Genomic DNA, 22,084 nt, shown 5'->3' on the forward strand with positions numbered 1-22,084 from the left:
CTGTGGGTGAATGTGTAATGCCTCTCTTACAACACCATGTTTATATTACTCTGTTTGCAACATGCAACATCTCCTTTATAACCCTACAGTCACCTGTATTTAAGTCTTTACCCAGAAACTCTACACTTGAAACATTAGGAACTGTCTTGCATGTAGCTAGCTGTCCTACCTGAAGTGATGTTCCAAATATGTGTTTTCTTCCGCTCTCTCAGATTTGGGAAGAAGTCCCGGCCGGCAATGTACGACGCTGCACCCATCACCTACGAGGACTACAGCCCTGACGACAAGCCCCTGGTCACTCTGATCAAAACAAAAGATTTGTAGAAAACAAAGCGGCAACACACCCACCCACACACAGTATCACGCATCACCTGTTCACACACACAACTAACTACACATGTTCGGCCGTGCACCAATACACACAAATTCAGTTAATGCAAACCATTTAGTATTTCTTTAGATAAAAATGAACAAAATAAATGTAGTGGAGAAAAAACCCAAACAATAGTTATGTGGGAAATGTGTTGGAATATCCATAAAGCTACTGTAGCATAAGAGCGTACCTTTTTTAGTAGGTACTGGTAGATACTGCCATCTTGGTTGCTTCTTCTCTCCAGTAGAATGTGACTACATTACCCAGGATGCCATTTGGTTCCTAGAGGGGGTGGTTCCAGATGTCCCTCACCGACCCATGAGCTCAGTTTAAAGTGTAGATTCAGCAGAGGCTGTTGATAGGAGTTCTTACAGGTGTGGTAGAAATAGGTGCACTTGTCACAGTGCAGTACGATATATCTTTCTATATAAAACATCTACAGTAGGTTGCCTTACTTGGTGCATGGGTAGATTCAATGTTTTCTGCATAATTTTGAAACCCTCCGTATATTGTGGTTGATTTACTGTGTCTTTGCCAGGTTTATGGCAAAATCGTCACTTCCTTCAGGCAACAACGTCAGGGTAGAGGTAGAAGAGATGTACACTATGAAGGGAAGCTTTAGAACAGCATTTAAAAAAAACATTGGTTGTCATGTTTTTATTATTTACATGCAAGTTCTGTAAAAATAAAGGAAGAGTAATAATTGTGTTTTTTGCAGGAGTGGTCGGAGTAGCCAGTGGGCGGGTCTTGAGTGGATGACTGACAGGTGGGGTGAGCGGGTCTTGAGTGGATGATTGACAGGTGGGGGTCAGCTGGTGGGTCTGCTCCAGTAATATATGTGCTTCTGTGTCCCAGGTATAGGTGTCTCTCTCTCTCTCTCTCTCTCTCTCTCTCTCTCTCTGTCTGTGTGCGGTTGTGTTGTTCCACTCAGGGTCAACCCCTGGGTGCATTCGTTTGGGGCGCCGGATGGGCGGCACATTTTAGACCATTCCATTGGTTCTTTAGAAATCTCCGCCCACCCGGAGCACCGAGTGAGCTCTCCACTTGACTGATGTTTTGCCTACTAGGGTCGTCTTTTTTTTAAAGAGAAGAACCACATGAATATTATCTATGTTCAATGATGTAACAATAAAGGTTGAAGTGAACACAAACCCAGCTGGTGTCTCGTGTTTGTTCTTATTATGACACCAGAGGTCTATTTGTGTCTAGGAAAACAGTTGACTCACAGGGTTCTGTTGACTGAATGGAAATGTACTATGACAAGACTTGGTCATTGTAATACACGTGTATAAACATGAATTTAATATGTATAACCTCATTGACTCACTCATCCCGTCACGCCGGCTGGAGCATTTGGCAGCAACAAAGGATCTTCACTTCCTGTGGTCTTTGGCCGTCTTCTCCACTGTGCTCCAGCTCTACTGGTGTTGCTGGAGTTCAGCCTTCAGTCGTCATTGTTCTCCATGTTGTCACGGGCCTCCCTTTCTTCTGTCTGCCTTCTGGACTCTAATGGACAGCTAACCTTGGAATGGAATCAGTATTTCTTCTGTCCAACTCCAGCAGCATCTCTTGAGTATTGTGACCAAAACCTCAGCAATTAGATCTCAATACTCTTGAAATGGGAAAATAATACTGAAGTCGCAAAGGTGATTTATCACGACTTGACATGAGAAGTGGGTTTGGATAACCTCCAAAGCACAAGACTAAGTACTATTTTTGGACTAAACTAGTGCTTTGAAAACCAAATCAAATTTGTATCATATCAATATTGCGCATTTCACAACTCCTGAGAACCTAATCAATCTTAACAAATGAAGGAAAAACTCAAGTTTTGTAAGTACTGGTGTTATCTAGCATCAATCCACCAAAAGACATGCTAAATACAGGGACACTATAGGAACTCAACAACACTGGCCAGAATGAGGAGTGTCCATAAATGCAGTACCCACTACCATAGGAAAATGGGCAACATGTTTCCACCAATAGACAGTCCCTCCATGTCTCTCCATGCCCAGTTGCCCCAGACAACATGTCAGCAGTGGGAAATACCCATATAAGGAGTGTTGTTAGCCCTGTGTGCGGCCTTGGTGACCTCCTGCTTAATCCAGATGTTCCCAGAGTAAACATCTGTAAATACAGGCTGGCTGTGGCGTCATCTCGTCACTCACTGCGCCTACACACACACACACACACACACGTATTCACGCATGGACACACAAACACACAGAGCCACACGCATTCACACACAGACAGACAGACAGACAGACAGACAGACAGACAGACAGACAGACAGACAGACACAAACACACACACTTTGTGGAGCTGAGAGGAGCCAGTGGTTATTGATGAGGTTCACCCTACACTGAAGTCCGAGTGGGGAGCCTTTGTTGACCTCTACCCCTTTTCCCCTTTCCATGACCTCCAGGGTCACGGGGAACTGTTTGGCCTTCGTAGGGGTCCATTGGTAGGCACAACTCCTATAAACTGAGTCATGGCCAGTTCTGACGGAGCCACTTCACTGGAGCCAGAAGGCTGGAATGTGTCTGTTGTTAAAACAGGGTTTTTAGAAGTGCGCCATCAACCATCAAAACCATGACCATTTGGGCAAACAATAATGCCACACAGCAATTAGTAAACCAAGCAACACCGACCAAAATTGCTTGAAATAATGGCAATATTTTTTATGTGAGCCTTTCATATTCAGTCAATTTAATTATTTTGCGACATTCAAGCAGGAAAGTTTGTATGTCTGTAAAAAAGGGTTCTTTGGCCCCCTGTCCTGCCCTTCCTTGCGGCTGTCGCTACCGCCCCTTGCAGACCAGTCTCGGGAACTGCTCGCAGGCGAAAGCTTCATCAAGCTCCATTGGAATTCACTGTCTGTTTTCTCCAGATTGCAGAAGAGGAGAAGCAAGCGCCGAGAACAAGCAGATGTGAGCTGGACTACATAGAGAATAACCAGCAGCAGTAGTTACGGAAACCTTTGATTCTACTAAAATGTGGCAGCCAGCGACAGAGCGATTGCAGGTATGGTTGGATTAGTATTCCTGACCAGCGCATATTTATGGGATGTTTGTCTGTCTGATTTTTAACGGTATGAAAAACCATCGTGCATATTAACCTGGTGTCTGTGCTTTGATGTGTTTTTTTGTTTGTGTTTTTTTGCTCAGATGCAAAACACAAAGGCTTTCCTGGACGGTTTGTGTGTTTCAGTCTTCTCATTGCACACATTATTGTTTTATTACGCAGGTGGCCGCCTGCGCGATGGTGGGCTCGTTTTGCTTAATTCAAATACTCTCTCCCTTTCGTGTTGCCTTTTCCCTCTCCCGAGTAACCCCATTACCCAACTAGATCTAGGCTACGTTGTGTCGCGTTCATACATTCATACATGCCTAGGTTACAGTGTAAGATATATGTTTATCAGACACCTGGCCTTCTGTTTTTCATCATGATAAACCATTCCGAGAATTTGCTATATTGTGTAACATCTACTTGCTGCACCCAATGTCTGTCAAGCTGTTTTTTAGTTTGAGTAATGTTGCAGAGGTCATGGAACATCCTATAGCAGGGATCACCTTGAGCGGATGGTCAGGGTGCCAGAACATAATTACAAATCATTTGTAGACTGCAAATTGACTGCAAGAAGCCCAAACAGATCTAATATTTGACTGAAACATCATTTCAAAACTTGCTTACATTTGTATATACAATGACATATATCTCTATTATACAGGGGTGTAAAAAGTACCCAACTGTCATACTTGAGTAAAAGTAAATATACCTTCATAGAAAATGACTCAAGTGAGTCACCCAGCAAAATACTGCTTGAGTAAAAGTATAAAAGTATTTTGTTTTAAAGTAAATGGCACTGTTAAAATATACATAAGTATCAAAAGTAAAATTAAAAGTATGAATAATTTCAAATTCCTTACATAAAGTTATTGTTTTTTTAGCCAGGGGAACACTCCAACACTGAGACATAATTTACAGATAGCCAGAGGAACACTCCAACACTGAGACATCATTTACAGATAGCCAGGGTAACACTCCAACACTCAGACATAATTTACAGATAGCCAGCGGTACACTCCAACACTGAGACATAATTTACAGATAGCCAGGGGAACACTCCAACACTGAGACATCATTTACAGATAGCCAGGGGAACACTCCAACACTGAGACATCATTTGCAGACAGCCAGGGGAACACTCCAACACTGAGACATCATTTACAGATAGCCAGGGGTACACTCCAACACTGAGACATAATTTACAGATAGCCAGGGGAACACTCCAACACTGAGATATAATTTACAGATAGCCAGGGGTACACTCCAACACTGAGACATCATTTACAGACAGCCAGGAGTACACTCCAACACTGAGACATCATTTACAGACAGCCAGGGGAACACTCCAACACTGAGACATCATTTACAGATAGCCAGGGGTACACTCCAACACTGAGACATCATTTACAGATAGCCAGGGGAACACTCCAACACTGAGACATCATTTACAGATAGCCAGGGGTACACTCCAACACTGAGACATCATTTACAGATAGCCAGGGGAACACTCCAACACTCAGACATCATTTACAGATAGCCAGGGGTACACTCCAACACTCAGACATCATTTACAGATAGCCAGCGGTACACTCCAACACTGAGACATAATTTACAGATAGCCAGGGGAACACTCCAACACTGAGACATCATTTACAGACAGCCAGGGGTACACTCCAACACTCAAACATAATTTACAGATAGCCAGGGGAACACTCCAACACTGAGACATCATTTACAGACAGCCAGGAGTACACTCCAACACTCCAACATAATTTACAGATAGCCAGGGGTACACTCCAACACTCAGACATCATTTACAGATAGCCAGCAGTACACTCCAACACTGAGACATTTTTACAGATAGCGAGGGGAACACTCCAACACTGAGACATCATTTACAGATAGCCAGCAGTACACTCCAACACTGAGACATAATTTACAGATAGCCAGGGGAACACTCCAACACTGAGACATCATTTACAGACAGCCAGGGGTACACTCCAACACTGAGACATCCTTTACAGACAGACAGGGGTACACTCCAACACTGAGACATCATTTACAGATAGCCAGGAGAACACTCCAACACTCAGACATCATTTACAGATAGCCAGGGGTACACTCCAACACTCAGACATAATTTACAGATAGCCAGGGGAACAATCCAACACTGAGACATCATTTACAGATAGCCAGGGGTACACTCCAACACTGAGACATCATTTACAGACAGCCAGGAGTACACTCCAACACTGAGACATCATTTACAGACAGCCAGGGGAACACTCCAACACTGAGACATCATTTACAGATAGCCAGGGGTACACTCCAACACTGAGACATCATTTACAGATAGCCAGGGGAACACTCCAACACTGAGACATCATTTACAGATAGCCAGGGGTACACTCCAACACTGAGACATCATTTACAGATAGCCAGGGGAACACTCCAACACTCAGACATCATTTACAGATAGCCAGGGGTACACTCCAACACTCAGACATCATTTACAGATAGCCAGCGGTACACTCCAACACTGAGACATAATTTACAGATAGCCAGGGGAACACTCCAACACTGAGACATCATTTACAGACAGCCAGGGGTACACTCCAACACTCAAACATAATTTACAGATAGCCAGGTGGAACACTCCAACACTGAGACATCATTTACAGACAGCCAGGAGTACACTCCAACACTCAAACATAATTTACAGATAGCCAGGGGTACACTCCAACACTCAGACATCATTTACAGATAGCCAGCAGTACACTCCAACACTGAGACATTTTTACAGATAGCGAGGGGAACACTCCAACACTGAGACATCATTTACAGATAGCCAGCAGTACACTCCAACACTGAGACATAATTTACAGATAGCCAGGGGAACACTCCAACACTGAGACATCATTTACAGACAGCCAGGGGTACACTCCAACACTGAGACATCCTTTACAGACAGACAGGGGTACACTCCAACACTGAGACATCATTTACAGATAGCCTGGGGTACACTCCAACACTCAGACATCATTTACAGATAGCCAGGGGTACACTCCAAAACTCAGACATCATTTACAGATAGCCAGCGGTACACTCCAACACTGAGACATAATTTACAGACAGCCAGGGGAACACTCCAACACTGAGACATCATTTACAGATAGCCAGGGGTACACTCCAACACTGAGACATCATTTACAGATAGCCAGGGGAACACTCCAACACTGAGACATCATTTACAGATAGCCAGGGGTACACTCCAACACTGAGACATAATTTACAGATAGCCAGGGGAACACTCCAACACTCAGACATCATTTACAGATAGCCAGGGGTACACTCCAACACTCAGACATCATTTACAGATAGCCAGCGGTACACTCCAACACTGAGACATAATTTACAGATAGCCAGGGGAACACTCCAACACTGAGACATCATTTACAGACAGCCAGGGGTACACTCCAACACTGAGACATCATTTACAGACAGCCAGGAGTACACTCCAACACTCAAACATAATTTACAGATAGCCAGCAGTACACTCCAACACTGAGACATTTTTACAGATAGCGAGGGGAACACTCCAACACTGAGACATCATTTACAGATAGCCAGCAGTACACTCCAACACTGAGACATAATTTACAGATAGCCAGGGGAACACTCCAACACTGAGACATAATTTACAGACAGCCAGGGGTACACTCCAACACTGAGACATCCTTTACAGAGAGACAGGGGTACACTCCAACACTGAGACATCATTTACAGATAGCCTGGGGTACACTCCAACACTCAGACATAATTTACAGATAGCCAGGGGTACACTCCAAAACTCAGACATCATTTACAGATAGCCAGCGGTACACTCCAACACTCAGACATCATTTACACATAGCCAGGGACACACTCCAACACTCAGACATCATTTACAGATAGCCAGGGACACATTCCAACACTCAGACATAATTTACAGATAGCCAGGGACACAGTCCAACACTCAGACATCATTTACAGATAGCAGGGGTACAATTCCAAGTGAGTCCGCCAGATCAGAGGCAGTAGGGATGACCAGGGATGTTCTCTTGATAAGTCTGTGAATTGGACAATTTTCCTGTCCTGCTAAGCATTTAAAATGTAACAAGCACTTTTGGTTGTCAGGTAAAATGTATGGAGTAAAAAGTACATTATTTTCTTTAGGAATGTAGTAAAGTAAAAGTTGTCAAAAATATAAATAGTAAAGTAAAGTACAGATACCACCAAAAACTACTTAAGTAGTACTTTAAAGTATTTTTACTTAAGTATTTTACACCACTGTCTTTATGCGTGGGAATACTTTGGAACAGATTCCCCAAGTTAAAATCACTTGGACCTGATTTGGTGGTGTTTTTACAGGCTTTTATGTCCAACAATAAGAATACTAAATTAAAAACACTTTTTTGAGGGGGGGGGGGTTCAGAACTTGGGGGGCCAAATAAATAAATCACCCGCAGGCCATGTTCAGCCCGCAGGCTGCAAGTCGGGGGACTCTGCACCATAGTCTCACATAGCCACAATTAAATTACAGCAAACCGAGGTGTCATTAATCACTTAGCCTACAGTTCAAGTAATTAACACGGATTCTCTGACCTGTTTGGAAGTGGTGAAAAATTGTTAATGACACGTATTTTGATATCCAGGGGCGCGGGGCAAGCCGTTCATTGAGGCTGGCTTCACGTTTCCTGTAATGCTATCCAGATGTCGGGTCGACTACTTTGCCAAATGAACTTGCACAATCCCTCTCACAGTGCTTGCCCAGGCATCAAGATGATTGAATCTCATAGTAAACTTGGGTAAATAGTTTTAAGCGATGCTATCTACATATTTTACAACTGCACACCGTGAAATACTACTACACTAAGAGGTTTATTACATTGTAATTATTGAGTAATTACACCTTACACCAGCCACCAGACCAGAAAGGACCAATTTATTCCCATCACATGTTCTGATGTCCATAAGGACCTATACACATAACCTCTACTTCTGCACAATTATGTTTGTCTTCGTGAATGTACAGACTGTTAAAATCAATCATTCATTTTCATAGGGGCCTCCCAAGTGCTAACCCTCTTCATCTTTTGGTCACAGAATATTGGCGTAATGTGACCAAAGTGCCTATTTAAGCATGTCTCAAAAATATTTTTGGAGGCTTAGGTTGGTTTTCAGATTCAGTCTGGCATCCCCTGATCTGTTCATTAAAGCCTAGTGGTACTAACAACGTGGCCTGGCCTGCATGTGTTCTGGTGCTGATCTCCATACTCCATATGCTGGGTTGACTGATGGAGCCTGTCCCAGCTTACCGAGCATCGAGTGGCGGGCCTCAGCTTTCCATACCTCGGCCCTGTGATCAATCATGTCCCCAGGGAAAGTACTGAGATGACGTATGGTTCTGAGGGAGAGCCATTTATCACATGGTAATGGGGCTGTTCCAGCTCGCTGCCTAGCTGCATGCGCACTAATGCCCCTTGTCATGTGACCCTGTGCCCCTAACGATGCTTAGTTGTCGTTTAGTTCTGTATCTGAATGATATTAATAGACAGGGTAAGAATGAAGGTTCTGGTAAAAAAAGAGGCCCAGTTACAGAAGTTTCTCACCATTAAAGTGACAGACATTTCTGGTTCTCTCAGCGACTCACCACTGAACTGTTGCCATGGTGACGCTCAATGGCTCGCTGCTGCACTGATCAGTCGCTATAGCCCGTTTGTCATGTATCCTATACATCCGAGAATGTTGTATTTGGCTGTTTTGCTCATCATTACCATGGTATCCTCCTTCCTTTTCTTTCTTCTCACTTCTAATGCCATGGTAACGTGCAGTGTCTTGCTACAGGAAGAAGAGATATGGGCCAATGTTAGAGCAGACACCTTTTCAGGCTGGTATTAAGAATCTGCTGTATGTGTCAGATGGAGAGAGGGATGATGAAACATAAACAACATGACATTGTGTTTGTGTCAACAAAGTGGCCCCCGTGGTACCAACAGCTTTAAATGTCCCATATTAAGACATATTTTTGTCCAATGTCAGACTTCTGTGTTGCAACATAGGATGTATCATACATCATTGTCTACTTCCTCTTCTCTTCCCCCGTCCCCCCATTCCTCTCCTAACACATCCCCCTGAAGAATCAGTTTCAAGAGCCCCCTCTCTCCCTGGTATCGCTCAGCGATTTTCAACTGATTTCACAATGTGTGCTGTGCCGATCACACACACACACACACACACACACACACACGCACACACACACACACACACACACACACACACACACACACACACACACACACACACACACACACACACACACACACACACACACGCACACACACACTTTGCTCACAACCATCTCCCAATGTCTATACATACGTTCCTTTTACTCTGCACCTCTCACTGCCAACAGTGCTTTCATAGTTCTCATTTTGTACATTGACTACATTCCCATTTTATTTGACATGGGAAATTGGCTGAGCAGACATAATGTCTGGATCCTGACAGTGCAGAAATGTGTTCAGCTTCCGGGCCTGTTTGAGGTCACTCATGGTCAGAAGCACCACTAGGTCTGTCTGTTTGGGGCTCCTGTGGTCAGGGTTGGGTTGGTCAGGCCTTTGCTCTGCTGGAAGGAGGAAGTTGTGAGAAAAACAAGCTTCTCCATGTGGATTCAACAACAGTGCCTTCCGTAATTATTGGTACAGTGGCTCTATACTCCAAAACTTTGGATTTGAAGTGCAGACTGTCAGCTTTAATTTGAGGGTATAATCATCCATATCAGGTGAATTGTTTAGAAATTACAGAAGTTTTTGTACATACCAGGATCACGGATAATCCTGAAATTAATCATGAATAATGACGTAGTGAAAAAGTTGCAAACGCACAATAGTATACCCCCAAGACATGCTAACCTAATACAGAATTGGTGTGTCTGTAACTTTCTCACTCATAATTATTCACGATTCGTTCAGGATTATCCGTAATCATGGTAGCATCCACATTCATGTAGAAGTTTTTACAAACATATTCTATTCTTATTTACAATAAAGTGACTCCAAAATGACACAATACATTATTTACTATTCATTTCTATTGGGCACAAAATAATCTGAAACACAACCAAAACGAATAGCTATTGCATCCAACTAATTTATAGAGTCACAAGCTTGATGTAGTCATTTCTAAACAGTTCACACGATATGGACGAAAATACCCTCAAATTAAAACTGACAGTCTGTCTTTTAACTTCATAGTCATTGTTTGATTTCAAGTATAGAGCCAAAAGATGAACAAATAATTACAGAGGGCACTGTATCTATGGACAAAGGCTGACACTATTCCTGCCTTAAGGCCTTGGTCTCTTTTCTGAAGCCAAAAGCAAAGGCATCATCAGTTCACCACACTGCATTTGTGGAGAATACATTTAAGTTAAAGGGTCCAGTGGTTGTTACCCAAATTATACCACGACACTACCACAGCCCATTTCCAATCGACTGTTTAACTGTTGTTTTATAGGTGTCGTGGTTTATTTATTGTATTGAACACTGTGAATATAGCATGCGTATTGTGTCTCTCAGTCAGGGTAGTTAATGTGTTGTTTTTACTGTATCATTGTATATGCGGGGGCAGGTTAACTGTGGTTATTTACGTCAGAGAGTTGACAATGTTTTTACGGCCAGCCGGATGGGGTCTGTGGTTGGCTTCTGTCAATGTCCACCTCCCACAACACCATTGACCCACCAATTAGAGTGACGACAGCCCACCTCCCACAGAATCAAGCCACCAATCAGGGCGCAGGACCTCCCACAGTCCTCTCTGGATTTAGCCCTCTCAGATGCTTGTGAAACGTGGTGGTTCCACTCATAAACTGGTCCAGGATCAGAGGCGGAGGCCGTTGACACAGTCTGACAGGTCCAGGGTGATACGGCTGGCTCATACCATGCTAGGGGAGAGGGGTTCCACTTGTGGTTTGGGAGCTAACCACTGGATGGGCGTGGGTGGCTTCCTGACTACCTGTCCTCCGCTGCTCTAGCTGTGTTTTTAATGCCTTGGTCAGGCTGCAGATGGAGTAAATGTGTGTGTGTGTGTGTGTGTCGTAGTGAGTTGAGGGGCCAAGGCTGATGTTGGTTTATGTGAGTGTCTGGCCAGCCAGCCAGAATGAGAGAGAGAGAGATGGTCTGATAACAGTCTGAGACCAAGCTGAGATGGCCTACTGTCTCGCCCTAACGCCAACATACACCAGCCCAGCTCTCAAATATCTGTTTGTGTGCTCCACACTGCTCTTTCATCTTCAGACTGGGTGTGTGTCTATGTGTGCGTGTGTGCGTCTAGTGGAAAGTTTTGGGTTCAGTTCCATTAAATGCTACAGTGCATTCGGAAAGTATTCAGACCCCTTGACTTTTTCCACTTTTTGTTACGTTACAGCCTTCTTCTACAATGTATATTACAAAAAAATCCTTATCTACACACAATACCCCATAATATCAAAACAAAAACAGGTTATTAGAAATGTTTGCAAATTTATACATAAACTCTGCAAAAAAAGAAACGTCCCTTTTTCATGACCCTGTCTTTCAAAGATAATTAGTAAAAATCCAAATAACTTCACAGATCTTCATTGTAAAGGGTTTCAACACTGTTTCCAATGCTTGTTCAATGAACCAAAAACAATGAATGAACATGCACCTGTGGAACGGTCGTTAAGACACTAACAGCTTACACACGGTAGGCAATTAAGGTCACAGTTATGAAAACTTAGGATACTAAAGGGGCCTTTCTTTCTACTGACTCTGAAAAAAAAAAGATGCCCAGGGTCCCTGCTCATCTACGTGAACAAATGTGGCCAGGGCAATAAATTGTAATGTCCAGTACGGACATCCACCGTCGCTGGACAAGACAGGATTGGCAAAAAGTGCTCTTCACTGACGAGTCACGATTATGACAAGTTGCGGTTTTGTCTCACCAGAGATGGTCCGATTCACTTTTATCCATGAAAGGAATGAGCGTTACACCGAGGCCTGAACTCTGGAGTGGGATCGATTTGGAGGTGGAGGGTCCATCATGGTCTGGGGCGGTGTGTCCCAGCATCATCGGACTGGGCTTGTTGTCATTGCAGGAAATCTCAACGCTGTGCGTTACAGGGAAGGCATCCTCCTTCCTCATGTAGTACCCTTCCTGCAGGCTCATCCTGACATGACCCTCCAGCATGACAATGCCACCAGCCATACGGCTCGTTCTGTGCGTGATTTCCTGCAAGACAGGAATGTCAGTGTTCTGCCATTGCCAGCGAAGAGCCCGGATCTCAATCCCATTGAGCACGTCTGGGACCTGTTGGATCGGAGGGTGAGGGCTAGGGCCATTCCCCCCAAAATGTCCGGGAACCTGCAAGTGCCTTGGTGGGAGAGTGGTGTGACATCTCACAGCAAGAACTGGCAAATCTGGTGTGGTCCATGAGGAGGAGATGCACTGCAGTACTTAATGCAGCTGGTGGCCACACCAGATACAGACTGTTACTGTTGATTTTGACTCCCCCCTTTGTTCAGGGACACATTATTCTATTTCTGTTGGTCATATGTCTGTGGAACTTGTTCATTTGTTGAATCTTGTTATGGTCATACAAATATTTACACAATAAACACAGTTGACAGTGAGAGGATGTTACTTTTTCTTTAAAGTTTATATATATATATACAGTTGAAATCGGAAGTTTACATACACTTAGGTTGGAGTCATTTAAAACTCGTTTTTCAACCACTCCACAAATTTCTTGTTAACAAACTCTAGTTTGTTAACACAAAATCTACTTTGCGCATGACTGTCATGCCCTGACCTTAGTTATCTTTGTTTTCTTTATTATTTTGGTTAGATCAGGGTGTGACAAGGGTGGTTGGTTTAGTTTTTGTCCTGTCTAGGGTATTTGTATATCTATGGGGTTTTAGTATGTCTAGGTATATGTTGGTCTATGGTGGCCTGAATTGGTTCCCAATCAGAGACAGCTGTTTATCGTTGTCTCTGATTGGGGATCCTATTTAGGTTGCCATTTTCGATTTTGGTTTTGTGGGTTATTGTCTATGTGTAGTTGCCTGTCAGCACTCGTGTCGTATAGCAGTTAGTTTGTGTAATAAAAGAAGAATGCATTCTTATCACGCTGCACCTTGGTCTCCTCTTTATGACGAACGTGACAATGACACAAGTCATTTTTCAAACAATTGTTTACAGACAGATTAATTATATCACAATTCCAGTGGGTCAGAAGTTTACATACACTAAGCTGACTGTGCCAGCTTGGAAAATTCCAGAAAATGATGTCATGGCTTTAGAAGCTTCTGATAGGCTAATTGATATCATTTGAGTCAATTGGAGGTGTACCTGTGGATGTATTTCAAGGCCCTCTTCAAACTCAGTGCCTCTTTGCTTGACATCATGGGAAAATCAAAAGAAATCAGCCCAAAAAATTGTAGACCTCCACCAGTCTGTTTCATCCTTGGGAGCAATTTCCAAACGCCTGAAGGTACCACGTTCATCTGTACAAACAATAGTACGCAAGTATGAACACCATGGGACCACGCTGCCGTCATACCGCTCAGGAACGTGACATGTTCTGTCTCCTAGAGATGAATGTACTTTGGTGCGAAAAGTGCAAGTCAATCCCAGAACAACAGCAAAGGACCTTGTGAAGATGCTAGAGGAAACAGGTACAAAGGTATCTATATCCACAGTAAAACGAAAAGCCAGACTACGGTTTGCAACTACACATGGGGACAAAGATCGTACATTTTGGAGAAATATCCTCTGGTCTGATGAAACAAAAATATAACTGTTTGGCCATAATGACCATCGTTATGTTTGGAGGAAAAAGGGGGAGGCTTGCAAGCCGAAGAACACCATCCCAACCGTGAAGCACGGGTGTGGCAGCATCATATTGTAGGGGTGCTTTGCTGCAGGAGGGACTGATGCCCTTCACTAAATACATGGCATTATGAAGAAGGAAAATGATGTTGATATATTACAGCAACATCTCAAGACATTAGTCAGGAAGTGAAAGCTTGGTCACAAATGGGTCTTCCAAATGGACAATGACCCCAATCATACTTCCAAAGTTGTGGCAAAATGGTTTAAGGACAACAAAGTCAAGGTATTGGAGTGGTCATCACAAAGCCCTGACCTCAATCCTATAGAAAATTTGTTGGCAGAACTGAAAAAGCGTGTGCTAGCAAGGAGGCCTACAAACCTGACTCGGTTACACCAGCTGTCAGGAGGAATGGGCCAAAATTCACCCAGCTTATTGTGGGAAGCTTGTGGAAGGCTACCCGAGACTGTTGACCCAAGTTTAAACAATTTAAAGGCAATGCTACCAAATACCTATTGAGTGTATGTAAACTGCTGACCCGCTGCGAATGTGATAAAATAAATAAAAGCTGAAATAAATAATTCTCTCTACTATTATTCTGACATTTCACATTGTTAAAATAAAGTGTTGATCCTAACTGACCTAAGACAGGGAATATTTAATATGATTAAATGTCAGGAATTGTGACAAACTGAGTTTAAATGTATTTGGCTAAGGTGTATGTAAACTGACTTCAACTATATGTATATATATATATATATATATATATATATATATATATATATATAAATAGTAGAGTGCTTTTATATATATATATATAAATATATCTAAAAACATTTTACGTAAGTATTCAGACCCTTTACTCAGTACTCTGTTAAAGTACCAGAACAAAGTGATTACAGCCTTGTGTCCTTGGGTATAACGCTACAAGCTTGGCACACCTGTATTTGGGGAGTTTCTACCATTCTTCTCTGCAGATCCTCTCAAGCTCTGTCAGGTTGGAAGGGGAGCGTTGCTGCACAGCTATTTTCAGGTCTCTCCAGAGATGTTCAATCGGGTTCAAGTCCGGGCTCTGGATGGGCCACTCGAGGACATTCAGAGACCTGTCCCGAAGTCGCTCCTGCATTGTCTTGACTGTGTGCTTAGGGTCGTTGTCCTGTTGGAAGGTGAACCTTCGCCCCAATTTGAGGTCCTGAGCGCTCTGGAGCAGGTTTTCATCAAGGATCTCTCTGTACTTTGCTTCATTCATCTTTCCCTCAAACCTGACTAGTCTCCCAGTCCCTGCCACTGAATAACAGCCCCACAGCATGATACTGCCACCACCATGCTTCACCGTAGGGATGGTGCCAGGTTTCCTCCAGACGTGACAATTGGCATTCAGGCCAAAGAGTTCAATCTTGGTTTCATCAGACCAGAGAGTCTTTTTTTCTCATGGTCTGAGTTCTTTAGGTGGCTTTTGGCAAAAATCCAAGCGGGTTGTCATGTGCCTTTTACTGAGGAGTGGCTTCTGTCTGCCCGCTCTACCAGAAAGGCCTGATTGGTGGAGTGCTAAAGAGATTGTTGTCCTTCTGGAAGGTTCTCCCATCTCCACAGAGGAACTCTGGAGCTCGGGTTCTTGGTCACCTCCCTGACCACTGCCCTTCCACCCTGATTGCTCAGTTTGGCCGGGCGGCCATTTCTAGGAAGAGCCTTGGTTCGAAGCTTCTTCCATTTAAGGATGATGAAGGTCACTGTGTTCTTGGGGACCATCAATGCTTCAGACATTTTTTGGTACCCTTCCCCAGATCTGTACCTCTACATAATCCTGTCTCGGAGAACTACGGACAATTCCTTCAACCTCATGGCTTGAGATTTTCTCTGACATGCACTGTCAACTGTGGGACCTTATATAAACAGGTGTGTGCCTTTCCAAATCATGTCCAATCAATTGAATTTACCACAGGTGGACTCCAATCAAGTTGTAGAAACATCTCAAGGATGATCAATGTTAACAGGATGCACCTGCACTGTAAATAAGGTATTTCAGTTTTTAATTTGTAATACATTTACAAACATTTCTAATAACTTTTTTTTTTGCTTTGTCATTATCGGATATATCATGTAGATTGATGAGGAATAATAAGGCTGTAATGTAGCAAAATGTGGAAAATGTCAAGGGGTCTGAACACTTTCTGAATGCACTGTATATGTGGATCACAGGAGGTTGGTGGCACATTATTTGGGGAGGATGGGCTTGTGGTAATGGCTGGAGTGGAATAGGTGGAATGGTATCAAATACATCAAAGACATGGTTTGATACCATTCAATTTGCTCCATTCCAGCCATTATTATGAGCCGTCCTCCCCTCAGCAGCCTCCACTGATGTGGACGTTACAGACTAGTGTTTGCAATGGTATACATCAGTCAGTTTGTGTGTCGAATGAGGTGGTATGTGCAGTATGTATGTATGACTAGGCTTGGGCAGCATCCAGATTGACCTTCATACCGACCATATAACATCCTGGGATGTTCGGTAATACCGGCAAATATATATAGGTTCAGAACTTTTGTGAAATAGCACAGTTACAAATATAAATCAAACTGGATGGACATCAGAAATAGAGGAAGGACTAGAAACAAACAAAAAATAACTATTGTAAAATAGACTGTGTCTGTAAAATGTTAATAAGATGTATAAATTGAAGGTAAAAGCCGAAGTGTTAGTTTTCTCCAATTGGGGGATCGGCGGTAGGGTTTGCGGGGAATAATAATAAAGGTATATTCTTAAAAAAAGTGTGTATGTCTCTATAGGTATGTGTATGTATATATGTGTATATGTATGTATGCATGCGTGCGTGTATGGATATATATATTTACCCCCCCCCAAAAAAATTGGGTATTGGAAATTATGCAGACAATTACATTGATGGAAGCAACATTCTTTCCGCAATATTAAAGCTGATCCACCCCTTAAAAAAATAATAATACCGGCACTGAACAGAAGGGCCTCGATTTTAAAACCCCACTGAGCATCTGAGATCAGAAGCTTAGCAACGCTAACAAGTACATGTAAAATCTCAAAGAGAATGCTAACTAAATGCTAACGAGCGCATTGCGAACATTTTATACAGTCTCTGACCTAAACTATTTGCACGACAGACATCCCAGCTCATAAAGTTATAGAAGTTGTCTGCAAAAATGCTACTCACAGTTTGCTGCACGCACAAAACTAATTTTAAACAGCAAGGGTCTTGTTACCAAGCAAAGCTTGATTTAGCAAGAAGCTAAACAAACATTTAGTTGTGAATTCCATAATTTAACTCGATCACCTGGCACATGCTGCTCAACAGTGAGTGACTCACAAGGCTCCGGTCTCTCGTTTGTTGTGCGCTTGTAAACAAACACCATGTGACTGGGACTACCGGTAAACTTCATAATAAATAATTATGTGACAGGTGAAATGAAGAACGCAGTCTTCTTTATTTCCTAACGTATTGCACAAGTTGACTGCAGGTATTTACTTAAAAAGTAGCTACTACATTTCAAAGAAATAGTTTCAATAGTATTGACGACATTGGAAAACAATCCCGTGGCTGTTTCCAAATATCCCGGGAAGCGGTATATACGGTATTCCGCCCAAGCCTATGTATAACCCCTGGAATCAGTGTCTCTGCCGTGTCAGTGGGTTGTTGTACTGTGGCTTACGCTATGATTGACCTGAGAGCCTGCCGACTCCAGCAGAAAATCTCCCTGAGGGCTGGGAGTGTACCGTCCCATCTGTTACCTGTGAACTATAGACACATAATCACGCAGTCGACGCACACACACGGACGTGCACACACATGCTTGTGCATACAGACACATATCATAGTTGACACACGCACAAACACACACACACACACACACTCTCTAGAGGCAATCTAGGCCAATCTGAACACTGTTTAGTGTTTGTCAATTTACATTTTGTCAGTTTCTTTCTACATCAAAACATGTTTTGTTTTTTTACACTTAGGCAGCCCGGCCAAGGATTTCAATAGCAGAAAGATCCTGTACTGTGTCTCCTCTCATCTCCCACAGAGCTATAGAATCCTCCTCCTCTCACAGGCGAATGGTCACTTCTAAACGGTGTAAAATGTCTACTCCCCTCTATTTTCAAATGCTCTCTCCCAATCCATAACATTCAGCCAAAAGTTATTTGGGAAAAGTCACGTGCCTCGCTCACGCGTGAAATGTATACCAGTGTTTACAAGGAAAATGGGCTGTTACTGAGAATGTGGCGTACCTTTTAAAAACACATGTCTAAAGAAGCCAGTGAATGGGCTAGATGAGGACCAGACTGTACAGACAGAGCCTGCTGTGTCAGAGAGAGAGAGAGATAGATGGAGGGAGGGATGGGTAGAAAGAGAGAGAGAGAAGGAGAGAGAGTAGGGAGATGTAGAGAGAGAGGGAAATAGAGAGAGAGGGGGGAGAGAGAGAGTGGAGAGAGGTAGAAAAAGAGGGTAGGAGAGTGAGAGAGGGAGAGAGAGTAGAGACAGACAGACAGACAGACACAGAGAGAGAGAGAGAGAGAGATCAACCAGTATTTTGGATCAATGTCTATTCCTTGGTTCCAGAATCAGAAACTCCTCCTCCTCATCCCCAACCCAAATAGAATCAATAATATTTGTAACTCGATGCGGCTATTTTTTAATCCAGAGGAATAATAAAATAATGAAAATATTATGAATAGAAATCCAGTTTTATTCCGCACGGTGCCTTGAGAGACCCCCCCCCCCCCCCCCCCCCCCAATCCGGGCTGACCACAGGAATGTGGAGCACTGTCAGGAAGCCATAAAGTGCTGACGCGGAGGTCAGTGAGCGTTCACACACGTGGCTTTAGTTTCAAAACTGCTTCTCCTCTTCTTCTCTTTTAGTCTCTTCTTCTTTTCTCCTGTTTTTCTCTCCTCATCATCTTTCCTCCTTGTCTCGTCTCTGTCAGACCTCCTCTCCTCTCCTCTCCTCTCCTCTCCTCTCCTCTCCCACAAGTGGAGTTTGGGTTGTATGATGGAGATGTAGTGGGGTCTTTTAGGAGGATGAGCAGTAACTGTGGCACTTCCGGTGCTTGGTTTTAGATGGCCTGTCACAGTGGCTTTACTCTGGTTTGGGGTGACAGTCCCTCTTCTCCTGTTCTTCAGCTGAAATGTGGACAGCAGATGAGGGACCTTCTCGCTCTCTCTCTCTATATGTGAAGTGTCTGTCAGAACAGGAGATGAGAACCACGCCGCCTCGTCCCAAACTGGAATCTGGGGTTTTGTAAGGCCGACCAGAACCACATGTTTGCTCTGGTCTCCCACCTACAGAGCAGGGAATTGGATTGTGGAATTTCTGGGTTTCCTTGAAAAAGCCTAACAAAACCGAGCAGGCTAATTAAATCATGACTCGCGCAATTTCATCTGAATAGAAAGTACTAGGAATGTGAGAACTAAGAATGTTGTGGTTGGGTGGGTGGGTTGGATGGAAGGATGGATGGATGGGCATATTTAATTATTTTTTGATTGGTTGATTGATTGACCATGACTTTATGTCCCTCAGCACTTCCAGACGATGCTGAAGACCAAGCTGAACGTGCTGACACTGAGGAAGGAGCCGTTGCCCACGGTGATATTCCACGAACCGGAGGCCATCGAGTTGTGCTCTACCACCCCACTCATAAAGAAAAACACCCATAACGGCTACAAGGTACACACACACACACACACACACACACACACACACACACACACACACACACACACACACACACACACACACACACACACACACACACACACACACACACACACACACACACCACACGCACACACACACTGGTAAGAACAATGGGCTTGTGTTAGAACCGTAATCCTGGCACGTATCGTAGGTGTGTGTTATGGGCACGTGTCTTCTATCAGTGTTGTGTGTGTGTTTGCCTATCTGTGATAACTGTCTAATTTAGATCTTTATCCTGTGAGCTGCCTGCTTAAAGTCTATTCTCTGTGTTCAACCTAAAACAAACAGAAACAGGCCTGCAGGTTGAAAAAACACATTCTATTATTACAGACAATACTTCCCTGTGTGTGTGTGTGTGTGTGTGTGCGTGTGCGTGTGCGTGTGCGTGTGCGTGTGCGTGTGCATGCGTGCGTGCGTACGTGCCAGCAGGGGGAACCCAGGAGACTGGGGAAGGGGCGCAGGGTGTTATGTTGGTTGTAACTGAGGCAACTTCCAGTTCTGTGTGTATGCATTTGTGGGTGAGATGGTGGAAGATGTTTGGCAGGCTTGTTAAGGCTTTCACATCAGCTCATTTGGACAAGGCTTTGAATATAAATACACATCAATCCACTGGCTCACTTATGATCTAACTCATTCAATCACAACACACAGAACACAGACAGCCAAAAGACAACTTGACGTTTCACAATGGACAATGAAGCTCTATTCTATTTGAGTGACCAGCTATGCTATGTGCTAGTAGAAAGATTAAGAGGGGTGCAGATGGAGATCACATGACTGACTGATTAGAAGAGCAGACACTATTTAGTGCAGAGGTGCTGATCTCTGTCGGGACATAACTTGTTCCAGAACACCTGTGAAAATGTTCCGCTGAAACCCAACCAATCTCTGGCAGGACAGAAGAGAACAGTGGGGCTTTTGGTCTTTCGGTCTGGGGCTCAGCACAGCCAATGGGAAACTGACAGTCTCCATCCCAAATTGCACCCTGTTTATTATATATTGCACTGCTTTTGAGGCTTTGGTCAAAAGTAGTGCACTATAAAGGGAACAGGGTGCTATTTGGGACTCACATACTGACTGGGGTTTTGGTCTCTAGCTTGTGTTGCGGTGCCAGGCTAGCCTAGCCCTGGGTGTATGTGCATGCCTGTATTTTTTCCAGACATCTGTCCTCTGCTGAATTGTGAGGTTGAAGCTGATCAGTTGAAGCTCCTCAGTGGACCTCTCTATCCAGTGTGAACTAGTAACGTCTGAAATCTGCCTGTATACTACGTCTGTAGTATACACGCATGCATGCACACACACAGCCCCCCTTCCTTTTCCTCTCGCCTCAGACGTCGCTCCTTTCAAGGTAGCTGTGAGAGAGCTTGGTTTAGTTGCCATGGATACCACTACATCTATTTGTCGGAGAATGCCAGCTACAAAATATTTGTATTTTTTTTTTTACTTACTCACCCTGACTCTGTGCTTTTCCAAGGCTTTCAGTTTGAATAGGAAAGCAGAGGAGAGAAGAGGTGATTTCCACAGCTACAGAAGTAGGCTTTTTAGAGGGGCGGGGATTTTAATACTAACAGTTGCATTGGAGGTGTGTAAGTGTGTATGTGTATGCAGTCTGGTGCACGCTTGTCTGCTCACTATGTTTGTGCATATTTGGTTTCTTGTTTATTTCCAGATAGAGAGAAACAGTTAATAATATATCTTTTTTGAATCGATAGTTATATTTTTCAGTACTTTTATTTCCATGACTGATCAAAACTCATTTTCTCACGGCTCTCTCTTGTCCCTCTGCAGAAGACATATGGTGAGCAATTTGTTTGGAACATCAAAATAAAACCACAGTATCGAATTGCAATACATTTCGAATTGTGAGAATCGCAATACATATCATATTGACACCTAAGTATTGTGATAATATTGTATCGTGAGGTCCCTGGCAATTCCCAGCCCTAGCAACCACCCACCCATCTACCCACCCATCTACCCACCCACCCACCCACCCATCTACCCACCCACCCATCTACCCACCC

At 43.6% G+C, this 22,084-nt stretch overlaps 2 protein-coding genes across 3 annotated transcripts in view; both read left to right on the forward strand.

The window, feature by feature from the left end:
• Window positions 1-1,513, forward strand: part of LOC139385599 (delta and Notch-like epidermal growth factor-related receptor) — a 66,851-nt gene extending 65,338 nt beyond the window's left edge. Inside the window, exon 13 of the mRNA XM_071130803.1 lies at window positions 213-1,513. Coding sequence (XP_070986904.1) covers window positions 213-324 — 112 coding nt within the window. The 3' untranslated portion in view covers window positions 325-1,513. The remainder of the gene's footprint in view (window positions 1-212) is intronic.
• Window positions 1,514-3,186: 1,673 nt separating this feature from the next.
• The window catches only part of LOC139386269 (PTB-containing, cubilin and LRP1-interacting protein-like), a 52,518-nt gene continuing 33,620 nt past the window's right edge, over window positions 3,187-22,084 (forward strand). For both annotated transcript variants that reach the window (XR_011629025.1, XM_071131766.1), the window contains exons 1-2: window positions 3,187-3,397; window positions 19,884-20,030. Coding sequence is in view for 1 of the 2 variants with exons in the window: in XM_071131766.1 (XP_070987867.1) it covers window positions 3,368-3,397; window positions 19,884-20,030 (177 nt within the window). In the remaining variant the exon portion in view is untranslated. The remainder of the gene's footprint in view (window positions 3,398-19,883; window positions 20,031-22,084) is intronic.

Source organism: Oncorhynchus clarkii, chromosome 27 (assembly GCF_045791955.1).
Source record: "Oncorhynchus clarkii lewisi isolate Uvic-CL-2024 chromosome 27, UVic_Ocla_1.0, whole genome shotgun sequence".
NCBI classification, from domain to species: Eukaryota; Metazoa; Chordata; class Actinopteri; order Salmoniformes; family Salmonidae; genus Oncorhynchus; species Oncorhynchus clarkii.